Genomic DNA, 16,897 nt, shown 5'->3' on the forward strand with positions numbered 1-16,897 from the left:
TCACTGTCATGCCACTGCCTGCATACAGACCGCTCGGTAAAGTCACCAAACCAGTTCACAAACAGATACAGAAGTGTGACCAGACGGGTCGTCAGAGGCTTTTCAAGACTGTTTTGACAACACTGACTGGTTTAAGCAGACTACCAGATACAAAACCCCACAGACCTCCAAGAGTACTCAGAGACTGTCACTGCCTACATAACCAAGTGTCTCCATCCTGCTTCAATGTCCACTGTCCAGATGCACTAACTCCTATCCTCATGAAGTGCTTTGAACGGCTAGTCATGCACCACATCAAGTCAAGTCACCTTTATTTATATAGCGCTTTAAACAAAATCCATTGCGTCAAAGCAACTGAACAACATTCATTTGGAAAACAGTGTGTCAATAATGCAAAATGAAAGTTAAAAGCAGTTCATCATTGAATTGCAATCAAGTCAACAATATCGCTGTAGATGAAGTGACCCCAACTAAGCAAGCCGGAGGCGACGGCGGCAAGGAACCGAAACTCCATCAGTGACAGAATGGAGAAAAAACCTTGGGAGAAACCAGGCTCAGTTGGGGACCAGTTCTCCTCTGACCAGACGAAACCAGTAGTTCAATTCCAGGCTGCAGCAAAGTCAGATTGTGCAGAAGAATCATCTGTTTCCTGTGGTCTTGTCCTGGTGGTCCTCTGAGACAAGGTCTTTACAGGGGATCTGTATCTGGGGCTCTAGGTGTCCTGGTCTCCGCTGTCTTTCAGGGATGTAGAGGTCCTTTCTAGGTGCTGATCCACCATCTGATCTGGATACGTACTGGATCCGGGTGACTGCAGTGACCCTCTGATCTGGATACAGACTGGATCTGGTGGCTACGGTGACCTCGGAATAAGAGAGAAACAGACTAATATTAGCGTAGATGCCATTCTTCTAATGATGTGGTAGAAAGTACATCGGGTGTTATGGGAAGTGTTCCCAGTTCAGGTTTACCTAATTAAATCAATTCTTACCTCCCTGGACCCCTTCCAGTTTGCATATCGGTCCAACCTCTCAACCGATGATGCCATCACCACTACCCTCCACTCAGCACTCACACATCTGGACAAAAAAGACTTATATGTCAGAATGCTGTTCTGTTCATAGACAGTTCAGCAATCAACACAATCATCCCTCAACAGCTCATCCAAAAACTGGTCCAGCTGGGGCTCAACACTTCGCTGTGCAACTGGCTGTTGGACTTTCTTACTGGTAGACCTCAGGCAGTACGGATCAGCAGCAACACATCCAGCACCATCACACTGAACACTGGGGACCCCCAAGGATGTGTGCTGAGCCCTCTCCTCTTCACTCTGCTGACCCACAACTGCACACCATCACACAACTCTAACCTCTTTATTAAGTTTGTGGATGACACGACACAATGGTGGGTCTCATTAGCAACAGAGATGAGACAAACTACAGGAACGAGGCACCATCGAGAGCATCCTGACTAGCTGCATCACTGTGTGGTATGGCACCTGCAACTCTCATAGTGACAGCAGCTGAGAAGATCATTGGTGTCTCCCCGCAGGACATTTACGGAACAGGTCTCACCCATAAAGCCCTCTGCATCGCAGGTGATCCCTCACACCTGACATACAGCTTATTCAGTGAAGGACAGCTTCATTCATCAGGCTGTCAGGGAGCCTAGCTTCTTCCCGACCTTGCCCCCCCCCCCTTTCCCCATGCACTATACTGAACTCTGAACCTCATTCCATATCTGTATTTAATGTTCTACTGTCAGTGTTTCTATTCTGTGTATGTATTTATTAAACATGTGGAAGAATTTACAATAAAGCAGACTTGACTTAAAAATGTATTACATGTTAGATCAAATTATAATTTAATCAGAGACATTGTGCACTGTGTAAACATAATGGTTACTTCTAGACTAAATTTGTTTAGTCATGTTTATTTAATCATGCATTTACTCATCTTAGTTGCACAAAAACAGATTCATCCATTCTACAAATAATAAAAAAATAAAATAATGAAATGCAAGCTCAGACTATGACACAAACCTTCAATAATTAAATATGTTAATGCAGATTTTCTTTATGTATTCAAACCAAGTTTATTAACAAGTGTTAATAAACACTGTTCCACAGTGTTCGCATTTATTGACTGATAAGTGCTGACCTTCAATTATCCAATTTAACCATACCAATAATTAAAATGACTTCTGATGAAGATAACATTTCTTTCTTTTGTTTTCTTTTTTTTTTTAATTGCTGAAGAGCATCAAACTTTCCTCTCCTGTGTCCTATTCTGCATGCAATCCAGAATGGCAGCATAATGGGCTGAAAGCAAATAAAGTAAGTAAAAAGTAATGCAAAAGTTGTGTAATACATTACTCAGCAACTAAGTAACATAATTAGTTACTTTTTTAGGGAATAACGCTATAATGTAATGCATGAGTTTTTAAAAGTAATTTTCGCCAACATTCATCAGAATCAAATACACCAGTTTGTTGCACAGATAGTGTGACTATTTGTGACACTGCTTGTTCTTCTAGTTATTTTCATATAGATGCTAATGAGTCAAAAGTTTTGCTCATTTACAATAGCATACTTCAGCATTGCAAGAAAAATGAAAAAGTTTATTAGTTTGTTATCGAGTGGTGGAAGACTTGAAAACGGATGCCAGGCAGTGTTGGGGGTAATACATTAGTAACGCGAGTTACATAATCAGATTACTATTATCAAGCAACAAGTCATGTAACGCATTACTTTTTAATTTACAAGAAAATATCTGAGTTACTTTTTCAAAAAAGTAACGCCAATTACTTGTGTTTTACTAAATGTTTTTATTGACTGACAAGTCTTCTGTCCCCACATTGGGAGTTATGAGAAGTTCAGAGTTTTTTTTGTGTACTGTGTAAACATGATGTAGTTCTAGACTAAATGTGAATGTGCATTAATTCATCCCACTCACACGCAAAAAAAAAAAAAAAAGGTTTAGCACTAATCAAAATTAATTAAAACTGTGAAATGCAAACTCAGAATATGATGCAAACCCGCAATAATTAAATATGTTAAATAACACAAATGTATCTAATCCCATTTTAGTAATTAATGCTGCTGACCCTTGGTGATCCAGTTCAACCATACTAATAAGCAAAAATGACTTTAGATAAACTAAGCACTTTAGTGCTTCATTGTTTTTTTTTTTTTTATTGCTGAAGAGTGTTGAATCTTCTTCTCCTGTGCTCTACTGTACAGACGTGAATTGACTTTGGCTTCAGCCTGAGAAAACAGTAGCCTACAGGTTGTCACAATATTAGATTTGGACGTGGAGCAATACAGGTGAGGAGTGTGTTTGTTTTGGTGTCATCATTTGGTGTCAAGTACTATGTAAATATGCATATTTTCTATAAGCTGTATATATACAATAATGCATAAATAATGCACAAAACATAAATCTTCTATTCCAGATTCATACACATTATTATTGTTAAGTCTTATTTAAATGTTTCTGTTCTCATGTCAGATATATGTACCAAGAGCTTCTTAAAAACTACAACAAATTCCTTGTGTGTTTGCGCACACGAATAAAGGTGATTCTGGTTGTGTTTCTGATTATGATTGATTCAATTATAAGATCAGTTAGCATTATAAAAAATGGAGTGAAATGGTTACAGTCTACTGATGAAATGTCATGCAGTGAAAATTATACTTTGGGATTTTGTGTATTTAATTTTTTTTTTTTTTTTTGTTGAACTATTGTGTGATAAGTTTTGAAAATGTACCACCAACTTGAAAAAGTAGCCGTTTTCTTTTTTTTTTTATTAATGTCAATTGTCACATACACTTACAGTAAACTCATCATTTGACATTATTCACAAATTCACTTTCTCATGTCATGCATTCACAATGACATCAGACCAGCATTTTTATTTGTGTTCATATTTTTTTATCCTGTTCATTTTAAACACTTATTATTATAAAAAATTGATAATTATCAATAAAATAACAAAACATTAATGCATCAAACTTCTAAAACTTCTAAAACACTGCACCGCGTTCCTAAGTGTTTAAGTGCAAAGATATTTGTTTTACCAGTAGACAAAAGATCATCTTCTGCCACCTGCTGATAAAAGTCGCTAAATGCATTTTGAAACTTTACTGATCTTCACTGCACTTTGTTATTCTAGTTATTTATCAATGTATGATGAATCGGAAGTCTCATACATTAAAATTTTGCGTGAAAAAATAAGTGGATAAGTCATGAACTGACCTCCAGCAATATTATCACTTTTAATTAATTTAACTAAACTACGGCAACTAATAAACACAGATTACAATGGGTGGCGATCACACTTAAACTAATCTAATATTTAAAGGAGTTATCAACAGTTGTTTACATATGACTTATTAGATCATAACATAAAACATCCTTCTCCAACAGAACCACAAGTTTAGTTTTCTCTGAATCATAAACTCTGTAACATTTTATTTTAGTGTCTCTGAACTAGTTGCTTATTAGCATAATTATTACTAGAATATAAGCCATTTATTAGTTCTAATTAAGCACATATTAATACCTTATTCTACATCCCTAATCTTACCCAATAACTAAACTTAACAACTAACTTACTAACTAGTTTATTGAGTGAAAAGTCATAATAAATAGTGAATAGGTATTCCATATTCTAAAGCATTTCCATAAATTTTGTAATAAGCTATTCAATATTTAATAATATCTTGTGTACAATGTGTAAAGCATTTCTGCATTTTTACTGCCAACTTGTTTTTACTGGTGTAAGAGCAGTAAATGTTTTTTAGACAAAATTTTATATTTTATGTGATAATCAGCTACATTATTTATTTACATTATTTACAAAATGTATTACTTGTTAGATCATATGTTGTGAAAGTCGTGACATTTGCAAGGATGGTAAAACAGAGACCAAGGTTCTTTTATTTCTGCTCAATACGTTGAACCAAGAACCAAGATATGATGTTGAAATATCTGTTATAGTAACAGGACAGATCGGAGAGTTCGCTGTGTCTTTATTTTGGTGTCGATGTCAAATATCATCATGGTTTCTCAGAAATCACTTACTGCACCATTAAACCCAGCTAGACCAGAAGTAATGAAAATAAATTAAGGAGAATGCAGAGAAAGACATTTGATATATGTAAATCTTTTATTGCAGAAGTTTAGCACTTTGTTTATTAATTATGTATTGCATTCTGTTATTAATTTTATTTTTAAAGGCAAATACATATTTGTATATATATGAAAAGAAAGGGGAAGAGGAAATATAGGGGAAATATATAGTCTTGACTGAGCATGCTACAAAATTACTGCAGATATTGGAAATCTTTATATATTAATTATTTAAATTTTAATAGTTATTTGTCTGTTACAGTGTTGATATATGTTTATTAAAATATAGATTTTCTTTTCCCCAAATCATGATTACCAAAGAACAGCAGAACATCATGCACACTTCATTCAGTAAAGTATGAATAGAAATATGTGTATCATTCAGTTTCTTCTGCAGCTGTAGAATCTGAAGTGTATTCACTGAACCAGGAAGTAGAAGAGCAGAGGAGACAACAGCAGCAGGAAGCTTGCCTTGTACATGCCATCTAACCAGGACAATAACAAACACTCACTGTCAATCAATACTACAACTATAGTAATTAAAAATAACTTATTGTTGAGAAACTTCTTCAGAATAAAACGTCTCTGAAAGCACCTTTGAAAATACAAGCTTTGCACACTATTCAGGATGCTTTTGAAATATGATATTAAGTTTATGTATTCGTATTAGGCCTATTGTTTCTTATATTACCTCATTTTAAGTTTTTGTGGAAAAATCTAAATCAAATGATCATATAAAGAAGAATACCTGCAGCATTGCAGAGGTCAGTGTCACAGCACTGGGTAGTGACTGACCCAGTCAGGATCTGTTGGGTCCCAGGTACACATAAAGCTGAACATGCTTTAGTTGTACTGGTCACCTTAATGGGACCTTCAAAAAAAACAAAAAAAAAAACATAAATCTCTGTATGATAGGAAACATTTCAACATTTGCAGTTATGTGAAAAAAATCGTATTAATGTCATAGTCATTTTAACTTGAACGCTTCCTGTTATTTTCACTGTATGAAAACAGTTAAGCTGCTTGATTTTTCATAATGACATTTCGGTAACACTTGTTAACAATTGACTACGACATTTGTCTCAATAAATTCTTAATTTGCTGCTTATTAATAGTTAGTAAGGTAGTTGTTAGGTTTAGATATTGGGTAAGATTAGGGATGTAGAATAAGGTCAAGTAGAATAAGGCATTAATATGTAATTAGCACTAATACATGACTAATATTCTAGTAATATGCATGCTAATAAGCAACTAATAGGTGTTACCTATTCTAAAGTGTTACCATATTTTAATCTATTGTCGCAATCATAAATACACTGGTTTGTAGCACAAATAGTAGTACCGTTTACACCATTTTATAATTTACCTTTACTTACCTATAGCAGAAATAAGCACTTCTGTGAGATTTTACATTTCCATTGTTTGAACACCAGAAAATTATAACAGCATCTCCATCAGTAAAAACATAACATCACATTTTAATAAATCATATTGGACTTACCAACTTCTGTCACGGTTGTTACAGTCATGCACTTGGTAGATCCACTTGGACATGTTGTCCCATTTTGATTTGTACAGGATCCCGTCAGACTCGTACACTCGTAACATCTGAGAGAGTGCCCTTAGTAATAAAACAGAGACCGTGAGAGAGAGAGAGAGAGAGAGAGAGAGAGAGAGAGAGAGAAAGAGAGAGTATACAGTAACATTGCAAACACTAATTGTCGTTTTACCTGCAGTGAAAAGACTGAACAGAAGAAAAACTGAGATTTGCAGATACATCTTTGATCAGGAGGAGAATGAAATATTGTGTCTGTTTCAGCGCTCATTTTATAGCGTGTCAAATGGGAGGGTCTTTATGAGACAATGATAGTTTAACACAAGTTTCCATGTATACAACATAAATGGAATATGTACTGTTGATTTTTTCCCAGGACATTATCTAATAATATTACATGAATTTTTGTGAACCCTAAAGCACAATGCAATGAAGTGCAAAAAAAGAATACAGAAAAAGTTGATATAGAAACTTTCTTCATCAATACAGCACAATGTATCCAATTTCTATGGATTTAAATAATTTTTTGGTAACACTTTCTTTGAAGCCCATATTTATGATACATTATAGGGATATTCTTAAGGCATTATAATGAATGCATAATGCATTATAAAAAAATAATAATACGTTATATCAACTCATGAATAATCATAAAACAGATAATAGAAAAATAATTAAATCGAAGAACAAAAAAGTTGTCTAACATAAGCAAAGCAAAGAGGAACAGGGTGTAAAAAAATATTAAATCAACACAATGGTCTACAGGCACAGGCTGATGAAATTAAATTAGTTTTATTTACAAGCAAACAGAATTGTTTTGATATATCAATGTAGACCATTAAGCACAATTTTTCTGTTTATATAATCATAAGCTCTTAAATATTTTATTAGTTTATTAGTTTTAAGTATAGTATGATGTAGTAGTGATCTTAGTGGTGAAAATGTATGTAATAATCAGCTATATAAATCTGCAACATTTAAAAAATATATTACATGTTAGATCAAATTAAAATTATGTGCTGTGTAAATATGATGGTTACTTCTAGACTAAATGTGATCATGCATTTACTCAATCAGTTGCACAAAAACCGATTCATCATTTTTACAAATAAAAAACTATACAATGAAACGCAAACCCAGAATATGACACAAACTTGCAATAATTAAATATGTTAAATAACACAAATGTATCTAATCCCATTTTATTAACTAATGTCTTTGTTGCTGACCTTTGATGATCCAGTTCAATCATACTAATAAGCAAAAATAACATTAGACAAATTAACAATTGTGTTAATTTTTTATTTTTTTATTGCTTTAGAGTGTAGAACTTTCTTCTCTTGTGTACAGACGTGAATTTACTTTGTTCATTACACTTTTTTGTGTGAAAGGGCTTTTACATTTTATATAATTAGACATTTTTATATTCAAAACAATCAAGCCCTGCTCATATTTAAAAATGCAAAACGCAAAGGGAACACAACGCATTACTTTCCGTAAAAAGTAACTAAGCAACATAATCATATAAAACTGATGCCGAGTTTGCTTTGTTTCTGCTGGATACACAAGTAACAATGGCTTTGCTTTGAACCATGATGTTCTAATGTCAGCCATAGAAACAGTAGCCTACAGCTTGTCACATAGCGTCAATCTTAGATTTGGACGTGGAGTAATCAAGGGAGGGGTGTGTTTGTTTTGGTGTCGATTTTAAATATAATTGTTTCTCAGAAATTGGAGACTGTTCTGGCTGCAGATTTGCACTTGTACATCATGTGCATCGCCAATGGAGACAAGATGCTGTGGCGGTTAAACAATTAAAAGTAATTTAGTACTATAAAGTACCTCCCAGAGTCGCCTGAAGGAGAAGAAACAAGATCCTCAAATCTATGGCCACGCAAAACAGCAAACAAAACAGTCTCTTGTAAAGCCTTTACCATTAATAGGCTACTTACCGTAATAAGACAGACATATATTAAAAGATCAAATTTGATATACAGTTTATTAATAACATGTATAAGGCAAACATGTAAGTGTTTAATAAAATACAGATACTGTGATTATGATTTGAAATAAGTCAATTTACTGTAAGAAGATTACTTGACATTACTTGGTTATCCACTCCAAACCCATTCTACAGAGAATCTATGTTCTTTATAATTAATAAATTCATATAATTCATTGATTCACCTGCCTGACTGACTCAGATCCGACACCTGCACCGTCAGCAGCGGAGCTCCCCAGGGCTACGTTCTCTCCCCACTGCTCTTCTCCCTCTACACAAACGACTGCACATCTAAAGACCCCTCTCACACCACACTCATCGGCCTCATCCAGGACAGTGACCAGAGGTTGAGCTGCTGACTGTCTGGTGCAGGCTCAACAACCTGGAGCTGAACATGCTCAAAACTGTAGAGATGACCGTGGACTTCAGAAGAACCCTAACTGGGCACCACAATCTCTCAGGACCTAAAATAGGACACTTATATTGACTTGTTAAGGTTGTACTTCCTTCATCAACTGAAAAAGTTGAAACAGTTTTGCTCAGCTGTTACTTGGTCGGTTCGGTGCTCTTCTATAACTGGTTTGGTTCAGCCAGCGAATCAGATTTAAGGAGACTGTTAGGACCACTGAAATGGTCATTGGTGTGCATCTGTCCAGTCTTCAGGACTTGTAAAACTCCAGAGTAAAGAAACGAGCAGGATACATCATCAAAGACCCCTCTCACCCCGGGCACAACCTCAAGCAGATGCTACAGATCTCTGGGCACTAGTCATAAAAACTAGTCATAAAAACAGTTTCCCCCCACATGCCATCTCCAGCCTCAACAGCTAACACAGGAATTATTACCTGTGTTCTGTAATTCATTGTAAACTATTGCCTCTATCTCAAGTACTATGTAAATACATATGCATATTTTCTGTACAGCTGTATGTACAGTATACAATAATGCACAAATCTGTACTGTATAATTCTTCTGTTCCAGATTCATACACATTATTATTATTGTTAAGTCTTATTTAAATGTATCTGTTCTCATTTCAGATATGTATGTCTATATGTATCAAGAGCTTCTTAAAAACAACAAAAAATTATTTGTGTGTTTGCGCACACTTGGCAAATAAAGCTGATTCTGGTTGATTCACTAATAAGATCAGTTCATTAAAATTAAGCGTTGTCAACAGTCCACTAAGGGTACCATCTAGAGTTCTTCAAAAAATATAGGGAGGACATTGAATGCCAGCTTTTCTTATGGAAAAATCCAACCTAGCACAATATACCATAACTTCAATTCAGCAATAATTATAAAAAGTAAAATACCAAAAACTCATGAACAGTTTCCACCCCTTTCCACGAATACTTGGTATTTCCCAAACCCCATGATGCAACACAGCAAAGGTATAAAAAGGCTGACAAAAGTCTCTTCTGCTCTTTTACTCAGTTAAAGCTCCCATGTATGCTGATCCAGGTAATAGCCAACAATTTAGGTAAACTTAAATGTCCACTGATTTTAGTGTTCAGGTGGCCATTCTGAACACAACAGTCCAGTTACAGATGTGTAAATGTGTGTACTTGTGTGTGTATCGTCCATCTCTACACCTCGCTGACACATCAAAGTAAATAAAGAGTTTTAAAACATAAGCGTGTTCATGTGCTAATAAAGATTAGGCAGAGGGAATAGAGGGTAGCTCTGTGACAAGCATTATGAAATGCAGTTAGATGAAATGGTCACAGTGTACTGATGAAATGTCATGCAGTGAAAATTATACTTTGGAATTTTGTGTTCATCAAAAAATGCTGAACTATTGTGTGACTAATTTTGAAATTGTACCCCCAACTTGTGTCAAAATCACATTTAATGTCAATTGTCACATTCACTTGTTTGAGATTATTCACAAATTCATTCTTCTCATGTTTCATGCATTCACAATGACATCAGACCAGCATTTTTTATGTGAACTTTTTTTTATCCTGTTCATTTTACACAGTTATAATAATAATAATTATTATTATCAACTGATAATTATTGATAAAAAATAGCATAACATTAATACATCAAACTTCTAAAACTTCTAAAAAACTGCACCGCGTTCTCATGAGTTTGATCTCAACAAGTGAAAATATATTTGTTTAACCAGTAGCTAGACAAAAGATCATCTTCTGCCACCTGCTGATAAAAGTCGCTCATGCATTTTTACACATTTACTGAACTACACTTCTAGTTATCAATGGATGATGGATCGAAAGACTCACACATTAAAATTTAGCGTAAAAAAAAAGTGGATAATCTAGTCATGAATTGATTTCAAGCAATATTATCACTTTCAATTAATTTAACTAAACTACGGCAACTAATAAACACAGATTATTCTTAAACTAATCTAATATTTAAAGGAGCTATCACCAGTTGTTTACAGATGACTTATAAGATCATAAAATATTATAAAACATCCTGCTCCAACAGAACCACAAGTTTAGTTTTCTCTGAAATCATAAACTCGGTAACATTTTATTTTAGGGTCTCTTAACTAGTTGCTTATTAGCATATTAGTGGAATATTAGCCATTTATTAGTTCTAATTAAGCACATATTAATACCTTATTCTACATCCCTAATCTGACCCAATAACTAAACTTAACAACTACCTTACTAATTATTAACAAGCAGCCAATTTGGAGTTTGAGTGAGAAGTCATAGTAAATAGTGAATAGGTGTTTCATATTCTAAAGTATTACCATAAATTCTACACAAACAGTGAAGCAACTTTCTGTTTATTGAATAATAAGCTCTTAAATATTTAATAATATCTCCTGTGCAGTATGTATTGCATTTCTGCAGATTATCTGCCAACCTGTTTTTAGGGGTGTAAGAGAAGTAAATGTTTTTTAGACAAAATGTTATATTTTATGTGATAATCAGCTACAGTTTTTATTTACATTATTTACTAAATGCATTACTTGTTAGATCAAATGATCTCAACTAATTGATGTTATTTATTCCCGGTGACCAATTTTTATGACTTATTTTAAGATGTAAATCCACATACTGTTCCTCAGTGATGACCTAATTGTCTAGACGTCCATCAGCACAAGACCACAGGAACCAGATGAGTCCTCTGCACAATCTGACTTTGCTGCAGGCTGAAATTAAACTGCTGGTTGAGAAGATCTGCTCCGGCTGAGCCTGGTTTCTCCCAAGTAAACTCTAACACTGCTTTAACACACTCTGTATTGTTGAAAGTGTTATCTTAATAAAGGTGACTTGACAACAATGAATGTTTTTAAAAAGTAAAATAGTAAAAAAGTATATTTATATACTATGTTTGCATCATTATTGCGAGTAATATAAATCTAAAAAAACACATATGCGTGCGTGTGTGTGTGTGTGTGTATAAAATGTAACATTTTTATGTTATCTTGTTATCCAAAAATTTTTAAAACATGCAAATGTCAGATTGGATTGTAATAAACATTCTTACCAAGAAGCCTACTATAACAAGCAACCCAGTTTTTAACATTTTACATTTAAATGTTAAATTAACATTTAAATGTTATTTATTTATTAATTCATTATTATTTTTATATTTATATTTTGCCCAATGTCAAAAAAAGATCATCAGCTTCCACCTGTTGGTAAATTATACAACATATGCAAACTTTCTCAAAATGAGCAAATTCAAATAATAATTGTGAAAAATTGGTGTCTCAATCACGGAAAGATGAAAATAAAATAGGTTAACGTTATTTTTACCTCAGGAAAGCCATTCAGAGTCTGTGTGTCGTTCCTTAGAAGTGTTCTCTGGAGATAAGGCCTATTGCTCAACATAAACATTTATCTTTACTTTTTATTTTGCTTGTTTGTCTTTGCCAAAGTTATGGTATAGGCTACTCAAATGTAGCAATGTAAGTGAGAATCGCTTTAAAGTAATGCTATTTTGAGACAAATATCTTCTTCATGACTTTCATGACTGTGTTACTGTGTAAGACAATTAAAGCAGTTTTTAAATAACAAAAGAGCATGTAAAAGTAAAGTATTTGGGCTAAAAAGCGTTTTTTAGACACAGTAATTAACATGATAATTAATAGATGGCTGACTTTTCCATTTGTTATATTCAGGTGGTAAATATCATATATTATGTTGGGTGTCCATATTAGAGATATTCACCATGTTTAGAATGAAATCATCATATTTAATATGTCATCATACATCATATTAATAATATCATATAATAAAACATAATTTGTCATTACTACTGTAAATACATATAAAATTATTACTGGATCTCCTTCAATACTTTCAGAATCTTTACTTATTTAAATGATTTTGTTTCTGTATTTAAAAAAAATATTTTTTGAATTAACATATGTGACCCTTGACCCTTGACCAGTCTTTAGTCGCTAAAGGGAAATTTTTAGCAATAGCCAAAAAATAAAAATAAAAATAGTATGGTTCAAAATTATTGATTTTTCTTTTATGCCAAAAATCATTAGGATATTAAGTAAAGATCACGTTCCATGAAGATATTTTGTAAATTTCTTACCGTAAATATATCAAAACCTAATTTATGATTAGTAATATGCATAGCTCAGAATTTATTTGGACAACTTCAAAGGTTATTTTCTCAGTATTTAGATTTCTTTTTTTTTTTTCACTCAGATTCCAGATTTTCAAATAGTTGTATCTTGGCCAAATATTTTCCAATCCTAATAAACCATACATCAATGCAAATTTGATGTATAAATCTCAACCTTATGACTGGTGGGTTGATGGTCCAGAGTCACATATATTAATGACAGTATATTTATTGAATAAAAATGCATTACTTTATTTTTTTAAATAAGCAGAAAATAGTACAAACTAAAAGTAGGCCTTTAGTCACATTGTCCTTACAGCATGACCTTATTTATTATATATGAAAATTAAAAAGGTGACTTGATATTACACAAATGTCACATCAGAATGTCACAGCAAACAATCGCATTAGAACACCACAGTACAGAGAAAATACAAGCTCTATATTCAGTGCAGTGTGTGTGATTGTAGATGTGAAGATCTGCTGGATTCAGTGCAGCAGGATGAAGGAGAGCAGAGAACAGCAGAGGAACAGGAAGCTCTGAGAGACGCTCTGAACACCGTTACACAGATTCCCTGAACAGCATGAGATCTTCTGAACATCATCAACTGATGTTGTGCTATCACAAATGGATTTAGAGACACAGCCTTTTACAACCAGTGACTGCTCTCCGTAACTCGCTGATGAGAAGCAAAAAACAGAGATTATTTTAAGCATTACTGGTATAGATAATATATATATATAATGATTTACTTAACCATTTAACATAAGAGAGATAAAAACAATGACTTTAATCTTCTTGCTTTAGCAGATTCTCACCTGCTGCTGTAATGCAGTGGTCTTCACCCCCTGAACAGCTCACTGTGCTTGAGCAGTTCTTCCCATTACACAAGTAACATTTCTTTCCATTGGAGTCAGTTCTGGGATCTACACAGAAAGCATGTATTTATTTATTTTATTTTTTGTAAAAATATAAAATCATATGAAACGACACTCTGTTAGCTGCTCCGTTCAATCAATGAATTCCTGACTGAATGTCCTTTGGAAGCAAGATTTGAGATAAAAGAATATGGTTACTTACATTTTGGTCAGTAAAGCACAATACCTGGAGCGTCTTGGACGTTACACTGGTCTGTGTTACAGCACACTGAAGACCTCTTTATAATGCCGAGGTTCATGGATCCACTTGCACAGTCAGCAGCACAGTCTTTAACCTTCAGTTTAGTACCGATGTCACCTAAAACATGAGTGATTCAGGAAAGACCAGTTCCACACATTATTTTGATAAAATTTGTAGTTTTGTGAGACGTTACATTTCCAGAGAAGCAGCCCCAGTAAAACACATGTCCATCAGTCAAAAAGAAAATTACATTTCAATCCATTATATTGAACTTACCAACTTGTGTTACTGCTGTTGTACTCATACACTTGGAAAATCCCCTGGGACATGTTTTTACTTTTTGATTCGCACAAGAAGCCTTCAGACCTGAGCACTCATAACAGCTGAGAGACTGTCCTTTAGTAATAAAACAGAGAGAGACGGTGAAAAAGAGATGCCAGAAATCTGTATTTGAACTCTAAAAAAAATTCAAAACTATTTTTCTTTGTACCTGCAGTGAAAAGAATGAACAGAAGAAAAACTGAGATTTGTAAATCCATCTTGATCAGGAGGTGAGTGAAATAATGTGCCTCTCTCAGTGCTCACTTTATAGCTGATCAAAGTGGGAGGGTCTCTAACTTGAACCTGCTTTCTTCTGTGGAATACAGAAGGAGATATTTTGGAAAATGTTTCTTAAATGTTTTTTACGTCTATAAAATGAAAGCGTTGTTGGCTTTAGCGTTGTTTGGGCCCCAGTAAACTGCAGAACTAGAAGATGGCTTTTGCTCTGAAATCATGACTCAGAATCAGACTTGATGTTGCGATTTTGTGAAAGATGTTTTAAAAGACAAAAACTGATGCTTTGATGATCTAGAACACTTCAGATCTAATTTAGTGTGTAATTTTTTTGTGTCTAATATAAATTATTTGACAATCCTTCTTGAAAAAAGCAGGGAAATCATCACTAGATGGACTTAAGGTCTGAATCTGCTATGAAACCCTTGGAAACAGGAAATGCATATGATCAGAAAAACTAATGTAATTACTGCTAGTATTGGAAATACACCACAAATCAGAGAAACTAACACACTTTATTAAGTATAGTCTGAATAGAAAAGTGTGTGATGTTTAGTTTCTTCTGCAGCTGTAGAATCTGAAGTGTATTCACTGAAACAGGAAGTAGAAGAGCAGAGGAGACAACAGCGATAAGAGGCTTACTTTCATCACCTTTTCCCTAAATGCTCATATCCTACATGCAGCTCGCTATCAGGGTGAAGTTCAGGGTTTGCTCTCTGAATAAGGACACACATAAAACCTTCTTTGGGGAGTCATTGTCTTAAGTGCTGCAAGCCGGGATTGTTTTCTCATGTGAGTTTCTCATGTGCATGGGATGCAAGACATGAGGCACCGTACACAGACATTCTTTTTATTTTTGCTGGTGCTCAAAACAAGTACTGCCCAGGACTTCCTCAGCCTCAAGTTTATTGCTGTTGTAGTGGCAGCATAGCTTAAATAAAAAGTTTCTGTTTAATAAATTCAGTCGCTCTTTTACCCAGTTATAACATGGATCCTAGGGAGAAAAAAACAAGGCGGCATAAAAACGGAAGGAAGTTCCACCAGGACAGGACTCAATGTTTACTCACGAAAAGGGTGTGTGCATCCCATTTAATCCTAAAAATAATGAAATTAGTAATAAATAGCACTACTCATAATTCTAGTTTTTAAAATTGCCTGGGTTGCATGGTGCAGAAAAAAAAACTAACTATCTTTATTTTAAAGGTGCTGTAGGGAACTTTTGTAAAAAAATATTTTTTACATATTTGTTAAACCTGTAATTATATCCTGACAGTAGAATATGAGACAGATAATCTGTGAAAAAATCAAGCTCCTCTGGCTCCTCCCAGTGGTCCTATTGCCATTTGCAGAAACTCCATCGCTCCCGGTAAGAAACAACCAATCAGAGCTGCGGTCCGTAACTTTGTTTGTGTTCAAAATGTAGAAAAATGTATATAGTAAGCGAGTACACCATGAATCCATTTTCCAAACCGTGTTTTTGGCTTGTCCTGAATCACTAGGGTGCACCTATAATAAGTGTTTATATTCGGACTATTTTAGATTGCTTCGGGGGTACCGCGGCGGAGTAACCCAGTACCTTTGTGATTCTTCATAGACATAAACAGAGAGAAGTAGTTCCGGCTACAATGTTCTTCCTCAAGACACAAGCAGTTCTGTTTATTAACCACTAGAGCGTCAAAGGTTCTCCAACCGCAGCTTTAACATAAGAGCAGGTGCGTAGCTGATATATGTACCTTCTGTAAAAAAGAGAGTGAAGCCAGTTGCCATTTATTTTTCTCATGCAATGTTTCATCACTTTTTTGGAAAGATTTGAGTGTTTACTGTTTTTCTAAAGTTAAAATGAATTGTAATTTACTCATTAAGGATGTTGTTTGTTTTTTTGAAAACTCAAACAAATCTTTAGAATCATCTGTTAACTTTCTTGTAGCAAAGTTCTATTTTCACAAACAAAGAATTCTTAAGAAACC

General features: G+C 34.2%; 1 protein-coding gene across 1 annotated transcript; it reads right to left on the reverse strand.

Moving 5' to 3' along the window:
• Nucleotides 1-13,455: 13,455 nt before the first annotated feature.
• Nucleotides 13,456-15,834, reverse strand: LOC127986160 (phospholipase A2 inhibitor and Ly6/PLAUR domain-containing protein-like). The gene is made up of 6 exons (XM_052588398.1): nt 15,573-15,834; nt 14,866-15,009; nt 14,652-14,771; nt 14,361-14,492; nt 14,075-14,182; nt 13,456-13,935 (listed from the first exon to the last, which is right to left on the reverse strand). The coding sequence occupies exons 2-6, from the start codon at nt 14,912-14,914 to the stop codon at nt 13,745-13,747; spliced, it is 600 nt and encodes a 199-aa protein (XP_052444358.1). The 5' UTR covers nt 14,915-15,009; nt 15,573-15,834; the 3' UTR covers nt 13,456-13,744.
• Nucleotides 15,835-16,897: the final 1,063 nt, after the last annotated feature.

The sequence above is a fragment of the Carassius gibelio genome, chromosome B21 (assembly GCF_023724105.1).
Source record: "Carassius gibelio isolate Cgi1373 ecotype wild population from Czech Republic chromosome B21, carGib1.2-hapl.c, whole genome shotgun sequence".
Classification (NCBI taxonomy): Eukaryota; Metazoa; Chordata; class Actinopteri; order Cypriniformes; family Cyprinidae; genus Carassius; species Carassius gibelio.

Coding starts and splice junctions, on each gene's coding strand:
- LOC127986160 (XM_052588398.1), bottom strand. CDS start 14,914: ATGGATTTACAAATCTCAGTTTTTCTTCTGTTCATTCTTTTCACTGCA. Junction 14,772..14,865: donor GTTCATTCTTTTCACTGCAG/GTACAAAGAAAA, acceptor TTATTACTAAAG/GACAGTCTCTCAGCTGTTAT. Junction 14,493..14,651: donor AACAGCAGTAACACAAGTTG/GTAAGTTCAATA, acceptor CTCATGTTTTAG/GTGACATCGGTACTAAACTG.